Raw genomic sequence first — 26,933 nt, 5'->3', positions numbered from 1 at the left:
CACATCTTCCGTAATTAGCACCTGGATGAGAAATCCCTCTGTTGGGAAAACACGCTCTGGGGACAAGGCGGGGCCACATCCCGCCACCCCCACCAGGGCCTCAGGACGTGCCGATTCCATATAATCCTGGCTCAAACCCTTAGGAAAGCTTAGGAAATGCTTAGGAAAGCATTATGGAAAGCTTTCCTCAATTTAATTTTTAAACAAACCTGCATTCTACCATCCAACCACAAGTGCTCCTATCTCTTAAAATGAAAAGGGCTCTTCCCCACCTAAAATAACCTATGGATGTTTAACTGTGTTACTGTAACATCTCAACTGCCAACTGAGTGCTAAGTACAGAGATAATATCATGTGTGCAAAACCCCAATCCCAGAGAACTATGGTGAGCCCACCAAGGCCTTGCGTGGCTGTGTGCACGTCTGGGGAGGGGTCCCGCGGTTGGAGACAGCCCCGTGCACAGGGGCTGCGCTACAGCGCGGGCCCGGCTGCAGTGAAAACGCAGCCTCGAAGTACACTCACCTCTCCCTCTTGCACGGGGAAGCTTTTGGCACAGGGTCCCCAGTGTGGCTGGAGGATGCATCCCGGGTTGGTGGGGACGTGCTGGTTTTGGGTGGAGGCTGCTGCCGTGGCATCGGGAATCCTTCCCCCACAATCGTTTAACAACAAAGGTAATAGGAAAAGAGATGAATGCCTTTTAGTAGGAAGGACCCTCTACCAAAAGTTAAGCTTTTAAGATCTGCATGGCAACTTCAAACATTTTAAAAATACCCTATTTATAAAAATTATGCCTTAAGAGATTTAAAAAAATGTTTTTTAATATTTAATTTTGAGAGAGAAGGTGTGTGTGACCAGGGAAGGGATAGAGAGAGAGGGAGACACAGTATCTATCTAAAGCAGGCTCCAGGCTCTGAGCTGTCAGCACAGAGCCGAACAAGGGGCTCAAACCCATGAACCGTGAGATCATGTCCTGAGTCGAAGTTGGACGCTTAACCAACTGAGCCACCCAAGCACCCCTGAGTTGTTTTTTTTTTTTATTATTTTAGGCCATCTCTACACCCAATGTGGGGCTCGAACTCACAACCCTGAGATCAAGAGTTACATCCTCCACCAACTGAACCAGCCAGGCACCCCTAAAAATTGTTTTAAAGAACTCTATGGGCGCTTTGGCAGCTCAGTCAGTTGAGTATCCGACTCGATCTCAGCTCGGGTCATGATCCCACGGTCGGGAGACTGAGCCCTGCCACAAGTTACACACTGAGCTGCTTAAAATTCTCTCTCTCCTGCTGCTCCGCTCCCCACTGGTGCTCTCTCTTTAAAATATGAATGAATGAATGAATGAATGCATGAATGGAACTGTTCTTATTTTTAAAAAGAAAAAAAAGCTCTACAAGAACCCTGAGTTTTGATCACCTGTGTTTTGCCCTTGGCTGCAGGGCTGACCTGACCCCAGCACGCATACGGGCAGTGCCTCCAGGGGATCCTGGGGGCAGTAGTGAGGAGGGTGTTCCTCCTCCCCATTTTGAGGAGAGGTCTCCAAAGAGGGAGAGGCAGAACCCTGGAGACCACCAGGTGCACCTGGTGTAGGAGAAAACTCTCCTAAAGGCCTGAAGGTCGAAAAGCCGTTTTTATTTCAAGAAGTAACAAACAGGTAGGAACCAAAGCTAATCAGTGACTAGGGAAGCCCAGTCCCCTGATGGTCAGCTCTGGGGGCAGAGCTCAGGGGGCACCGCCTACTGGCAGCCTCCCACCAGGCCCCCGAAGCCCCACAGGACAAGGGGCCGCGTGCCCCATGACAGGGGCATTCTCTGTGCTTGTGCGTGGGCCAGCATGGCACCTGGGGACCAGGTGTGGCTGATCCCGCAGGCAGCGGTGCCCCAAGGACAGATGTGGCCATACCAAGCAGAACATCACTTGGTTTTGGACAGTAAGATGGACCTTCTACTAAATGAGTTATTGGTCAACATATTTAGCATTTCTACATTTTTTCAACCATTAACTGTGTAAACCCTGGGTTTTTCTACGCTTCCCAACGTTAAAGCCATTTTCCTTCTGAAGCCATCTCGCCTCGCTGCCAGCGTCCCTGGATGTACTGATTTCATATTTGCTTTACTGCGTCTCCAATGGGCTCAGCCAGCACCTGGCTCCCGGCGGAAAGGGGTTAAGCAGGGGGCCCACCTGGGCGGGCCGCTCGGCCTTGCACAACAGCTCCTTTTCGATCTACTTCTTGCCACTTCTTAACCAAAAAACGCAGTCTACAAAGGAAAAAAAGGACACAAAACGTTGAAAACTAGAGCAAATAGGAGTGAAAGGAACAACGAAAATCCAGACGTGATCTACGACTGGAATCAGACTCAGGTGGGCCCCCACTGTCTTCGTGGTGACCTCGAGGCCTGTGCCCTCAGCACCTTCCTTGCCACAGCCCCACAACCGCCCGATGCCCACCAGCTCAGAGTCTCACAGACCCCGGTTCAAATCAGTCTGCAACACCTGCTCCCTTCGCCACTAACGCCACCTAACGGCTCAGGACAAAAGGCGCAAAGACAGAGGCTTTTGCCGCAGGCGCTCCCGGTCAGAAGACTGAGGAGTGCCAGGTGGGTGTCGGGAGGAGCAGCACCGGTGGGGGGGGGGCTCCCTGGCCCCTCCCGGGACGGACCCTCTGTGGCTGAGCGGACGCCCTTCAGGGCGGGCCTTCCTGTTGGCTGTTGCTCCAGGCACCGCTGCCTCTCTGACCACAGGCCCTCTTAGAAGGCATGTCTGCCTCGCATCAAGCCACTGCCGCTGAAAATGCTCCCCCACCGTCAGGAGTGTGGCGGCGGGGCCTTGGGACTGCTTACCAGCCCCACAGACCACCTACCGGGCTTCCTGTCCAAAAACGCAGAATGGACAGACAGACAGATGGACACACAGATGGGGGGGGGGGTGGTCTCTGGTCAGAACCCAGAGGCGAGGGGACTAAGTGGCCTGAGGCTGAGAGTCGAGAGCACGAGAGCAAGGAACCCTGATGGACCGGAATGGCCGGTGCTCAGTCTCTACGGGGAGCAGGGCTCCCACCACCCTCTGCAGCTGGGGGGAGAGAAGCCAGGGAAGGCAGCCCACCCAGCTACTGCGTCCAGCGTGTACCCTCCCACAGACGGCTGGGGACTGAGGACGCACCTTGTGGGCATCACGGAGCGGATACAGCAGTACAATTCTTACTGGGACAAACATTTTTAGAAATTCAGCACATCTTACAATTATAACATAAAATGGATTCTCATCACTGTTAATTTTGAACAGGTCAAAATTTCCAATCACACCAGAGTCACATACCTGTCCCCCAAAAGAGACCCTGTGTAAACAAACGACTGGGACAGTGAGCGGCGTCTGAGGCTGGTGGGACCCCCACAGCCTCCCCTCCCCCAGGAGTGGTCTCATACTCACGATGGAAAACAGCACCTCGTGTGGGTCCCCTGTTCCTATGCACCTGGCCCTTTTTATGGAGCACAAATTTGACTAAAATACAGGAAACTGCAATCTGAAGCAGTGAAATGCAGTTTCGAACTTGATCAGATGTGCCTGTCATCAGAAGGGACCCTGAGAGAGACCCATCAAGGGGCAAGGCACGTTTTGTGATAAAAAGGCATCCCTCAATCTTCTGGTGTCAGAAGGCAGCTGACAGTTTTGCACAACAGGATTTCTTGAAGGCAAATGCCACGTATACTTTAAGGCCTCAAGTGTCATCATCTTAGAAAAGAATGTAATTGCACAGTAAGACAACGGAGGACTAAGCCCAATGTGCCTCCTGCTTGCGAAGATTACCTTAATATTGCGATCACAACCCTGACGGCAGTTCGGAACTTTGTAAAAGGGCGAGATGTGCTAATTTTCTTATCAGCTTTGGAAGGAAATACTCCCAAATGAGCGATCATGGAGAGTGTTTCTTGTTCAGAGTCCTGGAATCCACCGATCAATAGTAAAAGATACTTCTTTTGATAAATCAGAGCCTTTCTGAAGCTTTCTGCTCTCAAATAATGCAGATATAGTTTTTCCATCTGAAAGAAGAAAAAAGCAAAACAATCATGGAACAAAGACATCTTGCTGACAGAAGTTGTACGGTACGTTTGTACCATTGTGCTTTAAAAAGAACCAGGGGCGCCTGGGTGGCGCAGTCGGTTAAGCGTCCGACTTCAGCCAGGTCACGATCTCGCGGTCCGTGAGTTCGAGCCCCGCGTCAGGCTCTGGGCGATGGCTCAGAGCCTGGAGCCTGTTTCCGATTCTGTGTCTCCCTCTCTCTCTGCCCCTCCCCCGTTCATACTCTGTCTCTCTCTGTCCCAAAAATAAATAAACGTTGAAAAAAAAAAAATTTTAAAAAGAACCAGACAGAGGCACCTGGCTGGCTCAGTCGGTGGAGCGTGCGACTCTTGATCTCAGGGTTGTGAGTTCAAGCCCCACGTTGGGCACAGAGACAACTTCAATATATAAATAAATCTTCAAAAAAAGAAAAAGAAAAAGAACCAGACTGTTTTCCTTCTCAGCAAATTGTCACATCAGCCCTGTGTGACCTCTGTCCCCAGGGACGGCTTTGCTGTGCAGAGTTTGATCTCCTGTATCAGACAAAAGGGAGACCACAGACTTCCTTTCCAAGCCTCAAGGGAGCCCCCCAAAGACCCCAGGAATCTGACCACAAGCTAAGGTGCGCTCCTGTGGCGGGGTGGGGTCTCATCCTGGGCCCCCTGGACATCTCAGGGGCTGTGGGAAATCCCTCAAGTCACATAGAGAGGTATGTCCTTATACCCCAATGCTGTGACACAATTTTTCACTCGAGAGGGCTCAGAGCACAAACCTCAGGGCCAACATGATGAGCAGGGCCCTTTCAGGGTGTGTGGAGACTGTGGTCTAACGGGACTCCAAGCACAGACACGAGGTTTGTGCGGAATGGGGCCAGCTTTCAGATGGAGGTGTTCTCACTTGAACTCCCCTCATGTGCGACAGCTCGACAGCTAGAACCAGCATGTCTCCCGGCTGGAAACAGGCACAGGGCGGGTACGTGTTTTGGCAGCTGTGCTCAGGCCCAGGGGAACCCCATGTCACAAGAATGCTTTTGCTGCTACAATGAACAGGCCAGGGTTTTTAAAGCACCGGGATTTTAGGCGTGGAGGGAGAATGACCAGGCACAGCAGAGAATTTTTAGGGGAAGCGACTCTGCAAGACACGTAAGGGCGGCCACCTGTCCCTACACGACTGTCGGACCCACAGAGTGTGCACCACCGAGAGCAAGCCCCGCCATGCACCGTGCTTCTGGGTGACCGGGACCCGTCCATGCAGGCTTGCTCAGGTGTGGGACGTCTCCGCACCTTCCCCTCAATTCTGCTGTGAGCCTTACACTGCTCTAGAAATAGACAGTCTTTATAAAAACAGACAAAGGGCACCAAGCAGGTGACACCGTGCACACCCAACACGGCCCTCAGACCCGCCCTTACCTTCATGCTGCAGGGGTTTGCATCCTCGCTTGCGGGCAACCCTGCCTCCGGCTGTCGCGGTGAGCTCTGTGACACCGCCCTGTCTTGCCTCCATGAAGACCTGTCCGGCCTCTGTAACGAACCACACACGGCATCGTCCACACGGCTGAGCCAACAGAGGAGTACCCTGAGAAACATGGCCGAGGGCAGAGTCGGCAGGAGATGACCCCTTAGAACCCCAGCCCCAGGGGCAGGGTCATGTTCAAACAGCTTGTTTCTTGCTCCCCCAGGGGTCTTTCCAGGGGGAGGCCCACCCCGGGTGCAAGGGGGCTGGGCACACATCTCCCGAATGCCATGATGTGGGCCATGCCTGGGCCACCTTCAGCCTCTTTTCGCTGGTGCCTAAGCTGTCACATGGTATTATCAATCAGATAATACTCACGGGTAGTTGCTACATAGCATTTATTGAAGTATGACTGCACAAAAGGTACATTTTTTATTAAAAACAAAATCTAAATAATTATGAAAAGAACCCTGAATTCAAAGTGCTAAGCCTGTTAAACACCCTCATACTCTCTGGTCCTAGAAATGCTAACTCCTGGCAGGTGTGAATCCCTGGTTCTACTCCAGCACCAACAAATCACACTCTTGGAAACCTCAGCAAGGGCCCCACATGGGTGCCACGCACACTGAGGACGTCATGACCAGGCAGCGTGTCCAAATGCACACAGCATGGCCTGGACACCACGATGTGTGTGGAAGACGCCCAGAGCTCCAGTAGGGACGCGTTAACAGAGGAGGAGGATCCCACAGTGAGGAAAACAAAGGGACCGCCCACATCGGACAACCAGGACCTGTTACTGAGGCCAGAGGGAGCTCCAAGTACTTGGGCCATGTGCACTGTGACCTCCGCCCCTCAGTCTGGAACAGGAATCAAAGGCAGCCTGGTGGCACCAGCCCCCAGCACCAGGACTTGGCTGAAAGGAAGAGCCTAGCACCAGGGCGACCCCGTGGAAGGGCCCTCGCCGGACCCATGATGAGGAAGAAGGAAAAGGACAGATGTTTGTTTTCCTGGTTCTAAAACACAGCCTGGGCTTTTCTGGAAAGAAACACTCTAGAAATGGAAATTGTCTTGGACATGAAGGGCAAAATGCCCCACCAGTTCACTCGCAGACTGTGACTTACTCCTTGAAAACATTGATTTCCTACAACGAAAGCAAAAATTATGTAGGACTACACCAAACTAAAAAAGCAAAGGAAACCATCAACCAACAATACATCCAATAAGAAGTGAACATCCAAAATATATTTTAAAAATTCATACAACTCAGTATGACAAACAATCCAATGAGCAGAGGATCTGAACAGTTTTCCCAGGAGACATCCAAGTGGCCAACAGACACCTGAAAAGATGCTCCACGTCACCCCTCATCAGGGAAATACAAGTCAAAACCACAATGAGATACCACCTCACGCCTGTCAGAATGGCTATGACCAAAACGACAAGAAACAACAGATGTTGGCGAGGACGCCGAGAAAGGGGAACCCTCTTGCACTGCTGGTGGGAATGCAAACTGGTGCAGCTGCTCTGGAAAACACTGTGGAGGTTCCTCAAAAAGTTAAAAACAGAACTACCATACAATCCTGTAACTCCACTTCTGAGTATTTACGCAAAGAAAATGAAAAGATAATGTGAAAAAAGACCTGTACCCTATGTTAACGGCAGCATTATCTACAAGAGCCAAGATAGAGAAGCCACCCAGTGTCCATGACAACATGCATGGACCTCGAAGGTATTATGCCAAGTGAAATAAGTCAGACAGAAAAAGACCAACACCATTTGATTTCACTTACATGTGGAATCTAAAAACACGCCCAATGAACAAACAAAACAGATTAGAAACAGGCTCACAGACACAGAGAACAAACTGGTTGGTGGCCAGAGAGAGGAGGGTCGGGGAACGGACAAAATGGATGGAGGGGACTAAGAGGTGCAAATGTCCAGTCGTAAAGAAGATGCAGCAGAGAGAACACAGTAACTGTGTGGTGACGGCTAGTAACCAGACCCAGGGTGGTCCCCGTTTTGTGATGTGTGTGTCGAACCACTATGTTACACACCTGAAGCTAATACAGTATCGTATGTCAATTTTTCTTCAATAGAAATAACTTCCTGATCTCCTTGTGAACTTTCACATAAAGGACAAAAGTGCTCTAATGGTGACTGGGCTTTAGTCCCACAGGGCCAACAGGATGCCTTCAACAAGGGACCTCCAAACACCTGTGAGCAAGTTCCAGAGAAGCAGACAGGGCTGTGAACTGGTGCTGATGACAGCTTTCAACAAGAGTAAAACACGGAGCTTTCGGGGTGCCTGGGTAGCTCAGTCAGTTAAGTGTCTGACTTCAGCCCAGGTCATGATCTCGCGGTTTGTGGGTCCGAGGTCCACATCAGGCTCTGTGCTGACAGTGTGGAGCCTACTTGGGATTCTCCCTCTCCCTCTGCCCCTCCCCTGCTCATGCTCTCTCTGTCTCTGTCTCTCAAAATACACAAATGAACTTAAAAAAAAAAAAAAAAAAGATTAAAACGTGCAGCTTTTATAACTTCTCACATCAAAGAACGGAAGTCCTGAGTCTCCTTAGTGCTTGGACCCTACTTCCCCAGTACAGAGGTCCCTTTACTTTATCTCCCACCAGAGCTTCAAACACTCAAAGCAAAACTGGATGGAGCTTGAAGACAGACAAATTCACCATTCTGTTCAGTGATGTCAGTATCTCCTGTGTGGTGACTGCAAACAAGGAGGAGACAGCTCAAAAGGCCACAGGACACCAACCAGCTGGACAAACTGACTTTCACGGGACCCTCTCCCTCCATCCAGCACCAGAAACATCAAGTCCATCACTAACTACCACCCGTTTTTCAGCGGGGGTGGTTGAAAAACAACCCGCTGAAAAACAACCCACACTAGGCCCAGGTGGTTTCCTGGTTAAATTTTAACAAATATTTAAGGAAGAAATAAATACCAGCTCTATGTAATTTCTTCCAGAAAGTAAAAAGAGGAAACATGTTTCATCTTATTTTATGAGGCCAAAACCAGACAATGACAATATAAAAATAAAAAACAAAAAACCAACTCCAGATTAAAATCCCTCGTGAACCCAGATACAAAAATGCTCAACAAAATATTAGCAAATCAAACCCAACAATATATAAAAATAATAAGACATCATGACCGAGTGGGGCTTTTCCTGGCGCCACAAGATAGTCAACATCCAAAAATCAACGTAATGCACCATGTTAACTGACCGAACAAGACAAAACACATCACCATATCAACAGGTGAAGAAAAAGCATAACAAATTAAACATCTGTTCAGGATACAGTCTTTGCACACTAAGGCCGGGGCCTTCACGTGAGTACCTGCTCACCACCCTTCACAGTGACAGAGCAAAGGCCACCCCCAAGACGGGGGACCACGCCTGCACAAACACTTCCAAGTCTGGAAGTCCAGCCTGTACACCAGGCAAGAAAAGAAAATCAAAGGTATTTGCACTGGAAAGAAAAAAATAAAACTTTCTATTCGCAGATGATGTAATTGTCCATGTAGAAAATCCTACAGAAACACTTCGAGGGTTAAAAAGTGAGGTTAGCAAGGTCACAGGACATCTAAGGTCAAGGCAAACCTATGAATGTTGATGTGTTTCCATACACTAGCCATGAATAATTGGAAAGCAAAACATTTGAAAAGTACCATTTACAACAGGCCCCTGAAAAATGAAATATTTAGGTAAAAATCTAACAAAATGTTTTTAGAATATGAATGCTGATGACTACAACATGTTTAAGAAAGAAATTTTATGGGATGCCTGCGTGGCTCAGTCAGTTGAATGTCTGACTTTGGTTCAGGTCATGATCCCATAATTTGTGGGTTTGAGCCCCGTGTTGGGCTCTGTGCTGACAGCTCAGAGCCTGGAGCCTGCTTCGGATTCTGTGGGTGTCTCTCTCTGCCCCTCCCCTGCTTATGCTCTCTCTCTCTCAAAAATAAACAAACATAGAAAAAAAAAAGAAAAGAAAAGAAAAAAAAAAAGGAAGAAATTTTAAGAGATTTAAATACATGAAGGGACATCCCAAGTTCACAGATGGGAAGATTCAATACCGCTAAATTCAATAACAGTTACAGTTATACAGTCAAGATGTCAATGCTTGCCTAAACCTCTATAATAGCGTTATTGAAATATAAATCACATACCATAAAACTTATCCTCTGAAAACAGTTGTTCAACAGGTTTTTAGTATGTTCATAGAATGCAATGATCACCAATGTGTAACTGGAGGAGGTTTTGTCACCCACACCTATCAGGCAGCTGGCGAAGGCCAGGAGAGCAGAACAGAGAACACATACACACACAACTGTGGAGCAACTTCTGACTTTGGCAAAGACAAACTGCTAACAAAAGACAATCTTCAACGTATGCCAGAATAACTGGATATCCTTGACCTAATCCTCAGACCAAAAAAAAAAAAAAAAAAACAAAAAATCAAAGCAAAATGGATCCTAGACTTAAACGTAAGAAGTAAAACTATAAGCCTCTTGGCACAATCCATAAAAAAACAAATTGACTTTATTAAAATTAAAACTGTTGTTTTGCAAAGAGTACTACCTACGCAGAAGAGACAACACAGACTGGGAGAAGAGATTTGCAAAACATACCACAATATATGAACTGGAAACACAACAAAATAAGAAAACAATGCCATTTAAAAGTGGGCGAAGACTACTTGCAACTACACGGATGGAACTATAGGGTATTATGCTAAGCAAAATAAATCAGAGAAAGATATGGTGTGATTTCACTCATATGTGGAATTTAAGAAAAAAGATGAACATATAGGAAGGAAAGCAAAGATAGGATAAAAACAGAGAGGAAGACAAACCCTAAGAGACTCTTAAATACAGAGAACAAACTAAGGGCTGATGGAGCGGAGGTGGGTGGGGGATGTGCTAGATGGGTGATGGGCACCGAGGAGGACACCTGTTGTGATGAGTACTGGGTGTTATGTATAAGTAATGAACTACTACATTCTATTCCTGAAATCATTATTATGCTATATGTTAACTTGGATTTCAATGCAAATAGATAAAGGGGGAAAAAAAACACAAGTGGGCAAAGACTTGGAAGGACTCTTCACTAAAGAAGAAACACAGATGTCGCCGCGCACTGCGGGACGCTACAAGAAAAGGCACCGCCCACCCCAAGCGTGAAGATGCTGAGGGACCGGACTCCCACGTTCCGTTCAAGGGCAAGTGAAATGGTGCAGCTATTGGCCACTCGGCAGGGTTCGGCAGAAATGTGACGGGACACGGCGTCCCCTCCTGGGTATTTACACCGGAGAAACGAACCCTGCTCACAGCAGCTTCCGGGAGCACTGACCACAATCGTTGAGCACTGGAAATAACCCCAATATTCTCCAGCAGCCAGACGGCTGAACCGAGGCACATCTGTGCACGGACGCTGCTCAGCAGCACGAGAGAGGAGCTGTTGCTGCGCCAACGCCCAGCATGATCTCGTGGGCGCTAGGAGAGAAGCGAGGAGCCCTCCGAAACGTTACACACCGTGTGGGCCCGCTTCTGTGGCACCGGGAGAAGGCAAACCACAGAGAGCCAGGCCGTGCCTGCCGGCAGCCGGGAACAGGATGTGCTGCTGGGCCATGTGCTCCGCTAACAGTGTGGTCACACGGGGCACGAGAATCCACATGTGTGTGAAAACTCAAATGGCATCCTACCAGGGGCAGATTTTACTGCATAAAAGTCCAAAAAACAATTAAAAATTTTTTCATCGTAAAAGTAAAATCAGGGACATGACAATCTAAATATAAAAGAAAAAAAAAAATCAGGCATTCTAAGAAGAAAGTTTACCAAACTATACAATCAGGAAAATTGAGGTCGTTTTCATTACGTAAAAGTCAAACGAACAGATTTCTTTTCATGAACATGTATCAAACATCATCTCCCGGCAAGGGTCCCGTGTCTGTGTACAAAGTGGAAAACCTGCTGAAATGTTATATAAGGCATCTGGCATCTTGGGGAGGTCAGAGCCCATGACAGCTAACTGGAAAGAACCAGCACTCAAGCCCACGGCCCAGAGGAAGCCCGGTTCACGCCATCTCCGAGCAGGAGCACCAGTACGTACGCTCCGGACACGGCCCTTCAGCAGGTGCTGCTTCAGAGACGCCTCCAGCTGGGACACCGCCAGGCGCAGCTCAGCCTTCTCCTGGGTCACTGTGCACAGAGCTTTCGTGAGGGAGTCGTTGTCTTTCAGCAGGACATCCACCAGCTGGACCTGCAGCTCTGCTGGCATTTTTTTCTTGAAAAGAGAAAAAAATTAATGGATATACGTTTTTTGTTAAAAGGTACACACTTTCGGGGTCCCTGGGGGCTCAGCTGGTTGAGCGGCTGATTTGATTTCAGCTCTGGTCATGATCCCAAGGTTGTGAGATCGAGCCCCGCGTTGGGCTCTGCGCTGGAGGTGGAGCCTGCTTGAGAATGTCTCTCTGCCCCTCACCTGTTCGCGCACGCTCTTAGTCTAAAAAAAAAAAGAAAAAGAAAAGGTACACACTGTGTATTTTTACTGTTGGTTATTTTCAGGAATTACAGTTTTACCCATATTTGGGGTTCAGTGACAGCTTGTGGGGCTAAGAAGAGCTGTCCATCTATGGGAGGGAAAACGGTAAGTGATCAAAGCACATTTCTCTTTGATCCTGTAAGAAACTGACTTCGCACAGCCCTGGGCTGCATTGACAGGGCCAGCCTGCTACAGAGCACCGGCCTGCTCACAGCTCTGTGAGCACACAGAGGGCCCAGAGAGCACCGTGGGTTCTTCCCCGAGGGTCCGACGAGTAAGTCCCTTAACACGGGTTCGTTACTTCCATAATCAGAGCCACACTCAGCCTACAGCAGGCACAGGACACTGACAGAGGCACCGGGAAATAGGGCAGGATGCACCACACTGACCCCTCATGCTCAGCAGGTACAAGGTCCCCTGCTGCCTACACGCATGCTGCCTTCACAACAAACAGGATGTTTTCACAATTACCAAGGAACATCTACCAGGAATTTGTGTCGGACACCACGACTTTTTTTTTGTTTAACGTTTATTTTTGGGAGCTGGGGGGAGAGGGGGGCAGAGAGAGAGGGAGACACAGAATCCGAAGCAGGCTCCAGGCTCCGAGCTGTCAGCACAGAGCCCGACGTGGGGCTCGAACTCATGGACCATGAGACAGATCATGACCTGAGCCAAAGTCGGATGCTTAACCGACTGAGCCACCCGGCTGCCCCAGCAACCACAACTTCTGATCACCTTCCTACAAGGCAACACCTTCCCACGCAGCTGACAGGCGCAGCTGAGAGCTCAGGCTCTCAACCCAGGTGTACATGGAGCAGGCTGGGCCTGGGGCAGAGCGGCCCGCGCCCCTCTGGGGGGGAGTGCCTGAGCATCGGCAAGGTCAGGCGGCTTTCTGGGGGCAACACGTGGCAATGCCCAAGAAGACACCCACTTCTCTGTGGCAGCAGAGGAGGGATACAAGGAACCGCAAAGGCAGCCCCACCTCTCACCTGGGAGGAGTTGGGTGCGCTCAGCTCAGACTTGAGTTCCTCTAACGTGTGCAGTAAGGACGTCACTGCTTTCTCATTTGATGATGTCCAGTCGCCAACTGTCCTGTGAAAATAAACAGACACTTAGAAGGTTCACCCAGATCCCAACTGACAATTACCCAAAGCCACTGGGAACGCGTGGAGAGATGACAAATGGGTCCAATGCAGCCCCAGGAGGACTTGCTTATGACTGCTTCGTCAAGCCATGCCCTGTCCACAAAGTTAGGGACTCGGGGCCTCTCTAATGACAGTGGTGGCCCTGAGGTGGTGCAGCCCTGTGCACAGTCTGAGAAGCCCAGGAAAGTCTGCTCAGAGATCATACTGCTGTATAAACGAATCCAATTACAGACGGGAGAACCGTATTTGCTGTTTCTGTGCATACAGGAAAAGGCAAATATTAATTTAATTAATTATAGCGTCAACACTCCTGTCAGTCCCTCAACCGTGCAGACACACCCTGGTCACGTGAGTGGTGATCCTGAGGACGTGGGCAAGGCAGACACAGCACGGATGCTTGGCCCCACCCAACCGCGGTGGGAGTGGGCAGGAGGGGCCTGGCGTCAGGTCCAGACCCTCTGGGTGGTGAGCAATTGTAAAAGGGCATGAGGAGAACAGATCTAAAAGAAACTTGGATTTTTCTCTCATATCAAAATAGAGAAAACACATGCTGTCAACACCTTTCAGGAGAGTGCTGCCCACAAATGTGCCAACACGTGGCGAGAGAAACAAGCGTCTGTTGCTTAAAAATGGGGACCTGGGGGCGCCTGGGTGGCTCAGTCGGTTAAGCGGCCGACTTCGGCTCAGGTCATGATCTCACGGTCCGTGAGTTCGAGCCCCGCGTCGGGCCCTGTGCTGACAGCTCAGAGCCTGGAGCTTGTTTCAGATTCTGTGTCTCCCTCTCTCTGACCCTCCCCCATTCATGCTGTGTCTCTCTCTGTCTCAAAAATAAATAAACGTTAAAAAAATTAAAAAAAAAAAAAAAAAATGGGGACCTGACACCAAACACCGGCGCCAGCCTTGTGCACGCTCCTCACGGAAGAGACGGGGCTCGCGGGGGCGTGGCCGGAGCCCACGCGCTCACCTGTCCACCGTCTGGCTGACCAAGCTGGTCAGGAGCCCGGCGGCCCAGAGCAGCTGCTGCCGGACCTTCTCCAGGCTGAGCCGCTGCTCCTGCAGCCGCGCCGACTCCGGGCACTGGCGCTGGCGGGCCTCGTCCTTCGCCTCCAGGTCCTGAACCGTCCGCTGGAGCTGCCGGATCTTGTGCTCGTCACGCTGGCGCCGCAGTTCCAATTCTCGCTATTGTCAACGGCAAAACAACAGACGGGCCCTTCGTGCGCACGTTCCAGAAGCAGAAGGCAGAAGCCCCGCCCTCAGCAGGGGGCGGCCCCTGGCCGGCACCCTCCACACGGGGCGTGGAGTCAGGGCAGCCCCCCTGCCTCAGACGGACGGGGTCTCGGTGGTGAAGGCTCGACCTGCACTTCTGAGAACTGTCAGGCTCTCACCAGTGTGAGGAGGGGACGCCACATGCCGAAACAAGGAGGAGTCTTCACGGGCCCCAGTTCTGGCACCCGACCTTGACGTGCGCGCGCACACACGCCAACACACGGACACGGGCAGGGTCAAGCACCTGCACTAAGTGCAAACCGCCTCACTTACAAAATGCCCTTCAGCACGGAGTGTGCCGGGTGCCTGGGAGAAAGCGAACAGTCCCCAGCTTCCTGCCCGACACGGGGATCTGGGCCCCCTCCAGGGAGACAGAGGGAGTCACCTGGTGGAAACCCCTCTGGGCAGCCATAAACGTGACAGGGGCGGCCCGGTGGAGCTTCCGTGGGTGAGGAGGCCCCAGGAGAGGCGGGAGGCGGCACCGTGTCTGGAGACAAGCAGACAGATACCCGCGGAATTGGGAGGGAACCTCGGGTGCCCAGAACCCGGCCCGGGCCTCCCTCGACACGCCCCGTGCATCACGGACCACAGGCTCTTCCTGGCATCGCTCGATTAACGCTCCAGCCTCGTGAGGACACAGGGATCATTACTTTTCTATTTTCCAAGTTAGGAAAGCAACATACCAGGAAACCTACGGGTTTATTTTTATGAGTAAAATAAAAAATAAAATAAATAAAATAAAAAATTAAACTTACTTTTAAAAAAAAGTTTAACCATCAACAGTGAAAATAACACCACAGGGGCTACATCAATCACTTCAAATTCTTTCCAAGATGCATCATGAAGAACAATTACTTATTTAACTTAGGAAACATTTTCTTTGCATTTTTTAAGCAATCACGTTACCACTCGTTTAAAAAAAAAAATCAAAATTCAGTAATAGGGTTTGGCTGAAAACTTTAGGACAGTTTGGGGAAGTCCATAAGAGGCACACGAAGGCTACAGGCCACTGTTCCCATGGAGAAAGAGTAAACACACACACACACACACACACACACACACACACACAACCTGGAACACGTTTGGGGATCCTGTGTGACCAAGGCCCACCTGGGGCTTGACTCTACTTGCTTCCTTCACAAAACAACATGGGGTGCTTCCCGGCCGCACGGCGCCCATTCTGTCACACCTCCAAACTACTCCTGCGTTTCCAAGACTCTGGGCGGTAAATGCAGCCACTACAGCAAGGGCTGCTTACGCCACTGCGAAGGCCACGTGCAAAACATATTGCCGCTGACACACACCGCAGCGCGGACGAGCCCCAAAAACATCAGGAAAGGAGTCAGACAAGGAAAGGCCACGCGGGCGGAGGGGGGGGCGGGGGGGGGGGGTGGTTCCTTCATAGGAAGGTCCAGCACAGGCCAATCTGCAAACAGACCGTAGACTCGCGGTGGCCAGGGCTGGAGGAGGAAATGAGGGTGAGCGCTAACAACATGAGGCTCAACACGGGGTGGTGAACACAATCTACAGCTGGCTGTGGTGACGAGTCCACAGCTCTGAGTTTGTACTAAAACTGCAAAGGACGCAATTCAGGTTGGTGAACTCCACGTATCTCAGTGAAGCTGTTAAAACATACTGATCACACTCCCCACATGAACTTCCAAAACTACTTTTATACCATTTGGGGGGTCTGATTTATCTTTGTTAACACTTAGAAATCTAGACTTTTGATTTTAGAAACACACAGTCATTTCTCAAACATTTCACGGCAGGCTAACCACTGAAAAGACCAGGCCACTGATTTTCCTTGTGTGTTTTTAAAAAATATTTTTAGTATATGTGCTGCCAAAGTGAGCACTAAAAAAGATTTTTAAAGAGGGCAAAACATACGTGAATCCACATGAAGACACAGGATATAATTTTCTCAGAAATAAAGGCTCTGGTTGACATAAAATATATCTAAAAGTAACATTTTATCCAAAAAATAAAAGGAACACTTCTCAACCTGTGAGGCAAAAATCATCCCAATATGAAAATCAAAGACACCACAACTTTATGGGGTGCCTGGGTGGCTCAGTTGGTTAAGCGTCCACCTTTGGCTCAGGTCATGATCTATCTCATGGTTCATGAGTTCGAGTCCCATGTCAGGCTCTGTGCTGACAGCTCAGAGCCTGGAGCCTGCTTCAGATTCTGTGTCTCCCTCTCTCTCTACTCCTCCCTTGCTCATGCTCTGTCTCTCTCTCAAAAATAAACATAAAAAAAAAAGACACCACAACTGTAAAAGTACAGACCAACATCTCTCATGAACATAAATGCAGAATCCTTAACAAAATACTAGCAAACCGAATCCAGCACTATATAAAAAAGAATCCTACACCAAAGTTAAGTGGGATTCATCCCATGAGCGCAAGGCTGGCTCCACTGGTGAAACCGAACGAGAAACGCGACATTAAGAGAATAAAGGGCAAAAACCATAGATTTCAAGACACCAAAACCACAAATCCAGCTCACTCTCGAGACTGAAAACAAGACACAAAAAGTCTGAATAAAACAGGTACCCTGAGAATCTCCTCTGATGAAGGGCAGCTGTCACAGCTGGGGGTGGAGGACGGGTAAGAGGCTGCAGCACCTCCACTCAGCACTGCAGGAGGGACGAAAGGCACCCGGACCAGAAAGGAAGAAGTAAACCTACATCTCCGTGCAGGTGACGTGATCTCATATGCGGAAAAGCCCAAAGAACGCATCAAATGACTGGGAACAACAAACAAGCGCAAGGGCACAAGATGCAAGATCGACAGAAGGCCCAACGGCATTGCTCTAGGCCGGCAGGGAACCATCTGCTCACGGAAAGAAGAAACCAGTTCCACTTACGACAACACCAACCCCTAATAAAACACTCAGAACAACAGAACCACAGCGTTAACTAAGCTCGTCATCTGAAAACAGCAAAATGTGGCTGAAAGAAATCAAAGACCTGAACGCGCGGACAGACTTCCAACCTCACAACCCGTGGAAGTAACATCGCTGAGGTGGCCTCACCCCCCAAAGTGACCTGCAGAGTCAAGGCTGGGCCCCAGAACCCTATGGTCCCCGAACACCCAAGCCCGGACAACGAGCGAGGTTGGAGACTCACGCTTCTCGACATGGAAACCTACAAAGCTGTGATAACCAGGGGGCAACAGGGGACAGACGCACGGACCAGCGGGACGAAGGAGTGGCCCAGGGTCAGGCCCCCATGTGGCGCTCTCGGCCCCCTGGCTGGCTGCTGGGTGCCGACGCGGTCGGCGGTGCTCTCACCAGTCTCTCCTTGTCTCGAGCCTGCCTCTTCTCCATGTCGGCCCGGCCGGGCCTCGTCTCTGCTCTCCTCCTTGCGTCCTTGTGTCCTTCCCGTGCAGCCAGCCTCGCCTGTGAGCGCTTTAATCCTGCCTGCTGCTGTGAGGACCTCTCCCCCTCTGTCGGCTCCCGAGCCTGGGCGGGCTCCACAGCGGAGGTCTGCGTGCCCCTTACCTCCTTCTCCCTCTCGATCTCCGCACGCTGCTTCTGCACATCGGCCACCAGCTGCCGCTGCACCTGCTCCAGCCTCGCCTGCAGCTCCGCCGCGCGGGACTTCTCTTCCTTCAGCTTCCTCAGCAGAGCGCGATGCGCCGGGGCCTCCTGTGCTCGGCTGCTCAGCTGCTCCGTCAGGAGGCGCTCGTGGCGCAGGGCCGTGGCCAGCTCCAGCGACCGGTCCTTCTCGGCCTGCAGGCTGCGCCGCAGCTCGGACAGCTGGCTCCGCTCCTGCGCCAGCAGCGCCTCACAGCGCGAGGCCTCGATCCGCAGCTCCTTCTGAAGGTTGTCCTTTGCCGTCTGCTCGTGCTTCAGTGCAACGCACAGTCTATTACTCTGAGCGTGCTGCTTCTCCAAAGAGAGTCTTAGCTCCTGTATCAGGGAAGAGATGGGAAAAAGCAAATCAAGAGAAGCGTCAAAACCATCTTCCTGCCCCAATTTCTGTTCATGTTCTTCGACCTAGCAGTTACGCTTTTTTATCCTACAGGTACAAGAAAACCATATAACAATTCTTCTGTTACTTTGCCATTTTTATTCAGGGATGAAGTACTTTCCTGAAGCAGTGTTCAGTAAATGCACACCTTCCCTAGAACCACAACACCCTGGACACTCAGACACACGATGTTTTCGCCAAGCCACAGTCCCCGGGTGGGTGAAAGACGCTTTTGCCCAGCCCTGGGACTGAGGAACACAGAGCACCTGCCAGACCCGTGGCCATCAGAGATGCCAAACAGCATGCAATTCACACACACAACCTCCACTGCACAGAGAAGCCGGGTCACTGCCATTTATGCAGTCTGACACGCACTTCCGAGGCTGTGCTCTGTGCGGCCAGACAGTGGGGGTTGTGAGCACCCGTCTGTCACCACGAAGACGCTGCTGTACCGCAGACGCAGGCCTGCTTCACTGCTGTTACACCCTGCCACCAGGCACGTGACCACAGGGAGACGGGGAGCTGGGCCCTATGAGGAGCTGCGCTCCCACCTGCCAGCCCCACTGCCCCCCACCAACCCCCCCACCTGCCAGCCCCGCCGCCCCCCGCCAGCCCCGCGCCCAGGCACCTCCAGGGTCTTGGAGCTCTGGCCCTCCCTCTGCAGGTGCTGCAGCTGCTCCTCCTCCAGCCGGCTCTGCAGGGCGCGCTCCTTCCCGCGCTCGCTCTCCAGCTCCTGCAGCGCGGCCTTCAGGTTGCTCTCCTTGCTGTCCAGCACAGACCTGTGCAGGAGAGGCAGTGACACACCAGGCTGCAGCGCCTGGGCCGTAGACAGACCCGGGGCACCTATCACAACACGCGCACACGCCGCGTTCCTCGACAAAAGTGCGGACAGAACCGGGGAGCCAGGAGGTGCTGTGTGGGAGGAGGGTTAGGGCCCCCACCTCAGCTGGAGGACCTCCTTCTGTGCCTCGCTGAGGGATGCCAGCAGCCTCTCGTTGTCCTGTTTACACTCGCGGAGCTCAGATCTTAAGTCTCTGACGACGGTCTGCTCTACCACCAGGAGCTTCCGAACGCTGCTGGCTTTCTCTTGCTCTTCATTCAGCGTTTTCTGTACGTCACTTGCTATACGTTTTTCCTGCTCAACCTTGTATGCCAATAACTCAACTGAGAAAGACGTTAGGGGACATAAGATACCATTACTCGTGAATCTCGGGTGAGCTGTACAAATGATTTCACAAACTGAAGACAAACCAGTACGGAGAGGGAGATGTATTCACTCTCAGGGAAAATGAGTTTTCCAGGCCGATGGCCAGGACACCGGAGGCTCACTCCCTCCAGGCCTCGGGGCACCCAGAGTCGTGCAGGCAGAGTGGCCGTGCAGACCAGAGGATGGGATGCGGCTCCCCAGGGCCAGCTGTTCAGGTCCGGGGTCTCCTGGAGGCAGGAGTGAGGATTGAGCCGAGATGGACGTGCACGAAGACCAGGTGTGACCGTCTCCACAGTCGTCCTAAATCGCCACCTCACCCATCACTCCAACACTTCGTGCTTCCCAACAGAGACTGCCTCGGCCCTAGCAGCTTCCCCAGAGAACTCTCCCAAGACTTAGCAAAGAAATAACCCTGGTTCTCTACAGTCTCCCGGGGAAAAAGGAAGGGAAAGAGACGGTCAATCCTCCATGAGGCTGGCACTACTCCCACACCAGAACTCAGAGACTGGAAGCTACACACCAGTAGCCCTCATGCAGTCAGATGCAAAATACCAGTAAGTCCGGCCCAGAAATGCTCACGAGGTAATGCAACATGGCCCAAACACAAAGCATTGCAAGGCCTGGCCCATCATTCGGCACCCAGCACTAGGAAGAGAAGGGGCTGTGCACGTGGATGGAGAGCATGTGCAGAGACCACTGCTGGCAGCCTGTGTGAGGGTGTGAGGCGGAACACCTCTCCTATGGCCGGACGCCTGCCACAGCGGCACGCGACGGCCTAACCGGAGCAATCAGTAGGAGGAGGTGGCAGATGGGAAGGAGAAAAGAAAATGCTTTTTATTCAGAGATGATGTGAATATCTATAAGAAAGTCCCAAGGAACCTAAATTAACATAAACGCGTAAAACAGGCTGCTTAGACCTAGTGCAAGCCCCAGGGACTCCCAGACACGGTCCTGCTGGTGCCCAGCGCTCACACCAATACAGACCCCCCACTGCCTGGGCGGCGCCACAGAGTCGCTTTTCCAGGAGTTCTGCGAACTAAGAAATGCCGAGGCCGATGGTCCCCATGCCCAGGGACCCGGACAGACCAGCCCCAGTGCTGGGCAGCGGGAGGGGCAGTGCTCACCCTGCCTGCGCAGCTGGTGCTCCTGCCGGCTCCCGCGGGCCTCCGCGCTGGTCAGCGCCGCACACAGCTGCTGCAGCTTCTCCTGGTTCTGCAGGTGAGTCATCCGCAGCTGGGCGCGCAGAGCCTGGATCTCGGACAGCAGGCTGCTCCGGTCTGACAAGCGAAGGTGCTCCAAGGACTTTTCCTGCAGGTATCCCCGGAGCCGGGGTGGCAAAGGAGGGAGAGCAGGGTCACAGACATGGCCACGTGGAGGAGCACCCCCTGGACGGGGGAGCAGGGAGCACGTCCCAAGGGCGGGGGAGGCTGGGCCAGGCCAGCATCTCCAGGCACAAACAGCCCACTGTCCACAAATTCTTGCTTCCAGCTTCATGGGCACAAGCTTGGGGACCGAGCAAGAACAAATTCACAGGACAAAGGTGGCCTAGAACACAGGCACAGAGGCCCCTGGGGACCTTCAGGCCTCACTTGCACCCTGGTCTGTGCCAGAGGCTGCTCTGACCTGCCACAGACCCTGCATCTGGATTCTAGTGCCCTCTCCTACAAGGGACCTTGGGGAAGCAGGCCCCCCAGGGCCCTCACAGTGCCGGGCTCCCACGCACAGCCTGGGCCAGACCACTTAGCACCACTCTGTTTGCAAGGAAAGGCAGGATATTTCCAGAATAGATTCTATTTGCACACAGACAGGACTTCCTCCTCAGTCACTACCACACTCCAAGGTCAGGGGAAACACAGGGACCAAAATTCACCGTCAGTGGCTCTGGGCACTAAATCGAGGCACGTGCTCACCTGCTCCTGGACCACCTTCTCTAGCCTCTGCAACAGGGAGCTGTGGTCCCCGGGGTCAGAGCCGCAGGGCCGGGGCTGCAACTCGGCCCTCAGCATCTCCCGTTCTTTTCCAAACGCCTCCTGAACGATCTGTAGAAACTCTCCTCTCCAGTCGAGGCACATGTCAGGAAACTCCTAAAATATTGGAGCGAACAGTTCGGCGTTTCCATAAATGCACCCTGCAGGCTGAAGCAGACCACCCAACAGAAGACCACGACCAGCCCAGGGCACGAGAAGCCAAGCCCGCCATCGTGAACGAAGAAGGTGCTGAAGGAGACAGCAGGTAAGACTGAGAAAACGTTGGCAGGCAAACTTTCTTCCCCACCGCTGCTCTGCCAGGCCCTGGGGCGGGTGCCCGCTGACTGGCTGCTCCCGCCCCCACTGTAGGCCTGGGCCCGGCACTGCCCTCTTGCCCACCGCTCCCTCCGCCCCCTGTGGCCTTGGCCAGGGTTCAGCACCTGGCTCTCGCTCTGTGCCACCCCGGGTCCTTGGGTGCAAAGTGGGCACTGAGACCCTGTGGGCTCAGGCCCGGCCCCATGTCCTCCTCCCACTGAGCCCCGCCACACATCCTCCCACGGCCTCTCTTGCCCTTACAGGGCTGGAATGTGCTGGCAAACATGACTGAGAAGGTGACTAGCCAGGAGCACGGCCCCTGTGTCCACTGACGACCCTGTTCTTCCCTTTATTCCACTCACTTGGCCAAGCAACTCACTCAAAGTGCTCCATGCCCACAGCCTATTTTCTTTCAGGCAGAATGCCACCATACCTTCTCTCCCTTTAGGAGTGTGGGGCTCGGATGCCTCCTCAGGGCCGGGATTGCCTCCAACAGGCCAGGGCCTTCCCTCGGGAATCGCTCGAGGGAGGCACTTGGCTCGCCCTTGCTCAGGGCGCTAGGCGGCCCACGGTACTCGGACAAGGCCAGTATGTGGTGGCTCTCATCACACACCATCTGCAGCAAAGCCTGCAACGGGACGTGCATTTCAGAAAGAGGGAAAAGAAGCTTGAAGCTAATCATGCATTCAGCACCCTGCCCACCAATCACGAATGCTCACTAGAGCCACCCACATAGCACCCCCATGGCTTGTATCAAAGAGCAGATTCTGCTGTTCTGTGAGATTTTCAAACTTTCCTCCCCCGTAACCTTCAGAGACTGCTAGAAAAATGGTTTGAAGGACAATTTCTGCTTAAGCTACTCCAAGGACGCCCCACCAGGGTCTGCACAGTGGATGCCACCCCTACCATCCCTTCACTAATCCTGGGTGGGGCTCATGGTGGGGCCTCCCCAGAGCTGCCCCCAGGTTGGGGGCAACACAGTGTCCAAAGTAACCATGAAGGTCCTCACTCCACGTGCAAAGATTCACTCAAGGGGCATGTTAGGCCTAAACTCTGGAGAATAGATGGGAATAAAGGTCTCAAACAGGGAAGTATGAAAGTAGCAACGGGAAGCTATAACAGAGTACAACTATTTAAACAGAAATAGGTTTTGCTAGGACTTTAGTGATGGGACCCAAAAAAGTAAAATACTAACACAAAAGTACAAAACACCCAAACTCCACGTGACGCTTACCTTAAAGACAATTCTCTTTAATAACCCTAGAAACACTTTTACTTTAAAAAACCTTCCGTTTGCTAGACGCCAGGTCTAGCGGCCCAGATGGCTGCCCCTGTGGGTGCGGCTGGAGGTCTACGACCTCCTGCATCCACCCATCCACCCTCATCCTCTGCTTGCAGAGATAGGGAGGGCTGACGTGGCTGCAGATGACTGTCACTTGCCACCTTTTCAACACTCTCCTGATAAACGCAGAAAGAGCACCAGTGGCGAGGGAGGTACTCTGCCCGCACCTTTCCGAGAGCAAAGCTTCCCGTGAGGCCATCGCATCCCTTCAGTGATGTCACAGGACCCCCCGGGTCCGATGCTGGCTGGGGCCTGGAGGTCTGCAATCGGTTTGGACCTTGGGTACCACAGATATAACCACTGGGTCCAAGGAGGTTCCAGAACCCTGTCCTCAGGACTGGCGTTCTGTTCAGGGACCTGCATCACTGTGACCAGCCCACCCTTCTCGTGACCTCCCATGTCGGCCTGTCACTCGGGTGCCCCTGTCTGCTCCAGCTGATGCACAGTGCGCCATAGGCCAATCACTCGCCCCCACTCATAGCTGCTTCCAGTAGGGCTCCTGAGGAGTCCAAGCCTGGCCACCCACACCCCTTGCTCAGGGACCCCCCCCCCCACCAGTATCCCCAGCTTCAGGGCCCCCAGAGCCGTGACCACACCGCGGTCCTGAGACTCGGCCCCTGCGGGCACCACTCTGCCTCACGGGGCCAGCTCTCAGACGACTTGACTCTTGGCGTAGTCGTCCCTCACGGTGAGCAGTGTGGCTTCACGCTCCAGAAACACAGGTGGCAACTTAAACCAGAGTGACCTGAGAAACCTCCCAGAAAACACCCAGACATCAGGAATACTGAAGTTGCCGGTTCCGACTGAAGCGAACAGAGAACTGCAGGCTAACTTCCCAGCATCCACGCAGCCCCTGCAGGCAACCTCGGTTGCTTCGCAAAAGGGCTCCAGGGCAAGTACTGGGCTTCTTTCTGGTTTTCCTTTTTCAATCATCTAGTGTTAAACCTCAAAGCCTAAGTACGTACAATTGTCATCAGAACCACGTTTATTCCTTAAAAATTACAAACTCCTCTAACATGAGACTGCCTGGATTGGACACACTAACAGAACATATCTTTAACGTTCTATGTCATGTAGAAAATTAAGGAATGCAAAAAAGGAAATTAAAAAAAACAGCCAAAAAACATACTCCCGTATCAAAAAAATTTTTGAGAGAGAGAGAGTATGAGCAGGGGAGGGGAGGTGGAGAGAGACAGAAAGAAAGACAGAGAGAGAGAGAGAGAGAGAGAGAGAGAGAGAGAGAGAGAGAGAGAGAGAGAAATCCCAAGCAGGCTCAACACTCAGCATGGAGCCCGCCCAACACGGGGCTGGGATCATGACCTGAGACAAAATCACGAATCGGACACTTAACTGATTGAGCCACCCAGATGCCTCTCCAATTTCAATTCTTAAAGGAGCAAGATGAACACAATTTTGGAGATTTTACTTAACCTCAAAATCATTTTCTTTTGATGGCATTGTAACAGCAATGTAACTGGAATGTTTTCACCATGTGAATAAAACACAGCAGTGACATTGTATTGGTTTGCTTATTCAGCCAAGTCTGTGCCAGTGGTTTTGACGAAAAACGATTCACTAAACTGGTGAGAGAAAAGAAAACTTATTAAAAGTTCTGGGTGATGGAGGCGTTAACCAATCTTCCTGTGGGATCACCGTGTAAACAACATGTGTGTATTAAACCAACACACTGTATACCTGAAGCTTACACAGTGTCACATATCAATTAAAACTAGAAAAAGTGTTTTTAAATTCCGCTCCCAGTTCAGCCGCAGCAAGCTGAGTGTGGCTTCTCTCCTCCCTCCTCTGGTGAGAACCAGGCTCTGACCCCAGGGCACAAGGGGCTTTAGATCTGTGGAGTTTGGCTGTGAGAGGTCACCAAGGGCCCAGCTCCGTGACCTGGGGACCAGCAGCAGTGGGCGAGCGGGGCTGCGGCAGGTGGTTCACACAATGACTCCCTGTCAGCAGTGGGTCAGTATGAGTCCAGCTCGTCAACGGGGCTGAGGACGGCTGGTCTTGGTGGCCGTGTGACCAGGTCTGCCAATGAAAGATGGGGGGTGGGGGCAGGGGACGGGAGGGATATTCCTGGAAAACAGCCTCAAAGGAAGCACTGGGCCCATGCTTTGTCTGACCCTAGAATTGCCACAGGCTTCCTGTTGGTGGCACAGGGAAGGAATGAGCGAGTGCGGGGACACTGGTGGCCTCTCTAGGTATACACTTGGAGCCAGCGCACCAGGAGCCAACTCCCAGTATGGTCCAGTGATAAATGTTGTGTGCCGCTCAAGCCAGCTGAGTCAGAGCTGAGGCTGCCCATCAAAACTGCCCACACTGCTACACGAGTGCAGACAATAACCTTTCTTCTCAAGTGTCAACTTCAGGGACACACAGAAAAGAGCGGAGAGCAGAAGGCAGAATGGTCTAGGCCCTGAGGACACAGAGACAACCCCTCCCGAGCAGCAGCTCCCACAGCAGAGTGGGCTGGGCTCTCCAATGTGGCCCCGCAGCCCTGTGTCAGCAGAGTGGGTCATGCGGTCCCTGCTCCGCTGCTCGGTCCCAGGCAGGCACCTGGTGGAGGGCGGCCCAGTCACGAGCACAGGCCCCAGTTGTTTTAGGAAAGGCTAAAGGTCAATCTCCAAAAGCAAACAAAACTTACAACCACTTCTCCCCAGAGGGTCACGCATTGTGATACCTGAACTCAATTCAGGAAGATTAACCTTACTTTTTGCCTTTTGTGATTCACCACAACAGCCACCCCTGAAAGTCCCCTGTGCGCTGTGCCGCAGCAGCTGCAGGAAGAGCTGGTCCTGCTCTCGGGACCCCAGCGCCCGGAGCTCCCACAGCTCTCCCCTACCGCCCCACTCCCCCCACCCCCCCACCTGCCATGCTGGGCTCTCGCCTGGGATACCTGATCCCAAGCTCCCCACGCCAGCAGACTCTCCCCCTATGGAAACACGTTAGAGCACGGCGAGACCCCACGCAGCTGGCCCTGTGGTGTGACGCACGCACCCTGACGTGGCACCCACGGGGCAATCACGGCGGCCGCACACGGAGGCCCATCGACACCGCGCACCCTGCTCCCGCCAGCCCTTACCTTCACTTGTTTCGGATGGACTTCCTTCTCCTTCATGGCTTCCAGCGGCTGTGGGAACCTTCCAGAGGCGGGAAGCAGCACCACAGGACTTGCTGTGGGGGCATCGAGTCTTCCCGAACCTTGGCTCAGCATGTCTCCAAACCCCGAGCCATCACCTAAAAACACAGCACAAAGTCAGGGTCTACACTCCAACTCTCTGCCAGTGTACTGGGGGACACCCTGCAAGTGCCAGAGATGTGGCCAGACCCCTGCTTCATGGTGCCACATGAGGCCCCGGCCCTGAAGACGACATCAACAAACCACCAAAGACGGCAAAAACATGTTTATAAACACCTAAGACTACACAACCACACAGATGAAGAAAAAGTTTTCACGTTTACCATGTTAACACCTGTGACTCCAACATAAAACCCTTCGTAGTACCTTGGCTCATGTTTACCCTTGTGCAGAAGTATGTCTCCTTATTCCCCGAAGACAGGACACAGCCCGCAGGGCTCGCACGGCAAGCACCGTGGCTGACGCGCCCGCAGGGCCCACCCAGCGCACCCGGAGGCGGCTGTGCAGA

At 52.3% G+C, this 26,933-nt stretch overlaps 1 protein-coding gene across 1 annotated transcript in view; it reads right to left on the bottom strand.

The window, feature by feature from the left end:
* The window catches only part of PCNT (pericentrin), a 135,212-nt gene that overhangs the window by 2,549 nt on the left and 105,730 nt on the right, over positions 1-26,933 (bottom strand). The window contains 14 exon segments of the mRNA XM_032594600.1: positions 523-643; positions 2,179-2,255; positions 3,802-4,034; positions 5,463-5,573; positions 11,628-11,801; positions 13,049-13,151; positions 14,169-14,383; positions 17,768-18,388; positions 19,078-19,228; positions 19,391-19,613; positions 20,781-20,964; positions 21,567-21,740; positions 22,372-22,566; positions 26,369-26,523. Coding sequence (XP_032450491.1) covers positions 523-643; positions 2,179-2,255; positions 3,802-4,034; positions 5,463-5,573; positions 11,628-11,801; positions 13,049-13,151; positions 14,169-14,383; positions 17,768-18,388; positions 19,078-19,228; positions 19,391-19,613; positions 20,781-20,964; positions 21,567-21,740; positions 22,372-22,566; positions 26,369-26,523 — 2,737 coding nt within the window.

The sequence above is a fragment of the Lynx canadensis genome, chromosome C2 (genome assembly GCF_007474595.2).
Source record: "Lynx canadensis isolate LIC74 chromosome C2, mLynCan4.pri.v2, whole genome shotgun sequence".
Taxonomy (NCBI): Eukaryota; Metazoa; Chordata; class Mammalia; order Carnivora; family Felidae; genus Lynx; species Lynx canadensis.
This window is presented reverse-complemented; position numbering and strand designations above follow the sequence as displayed.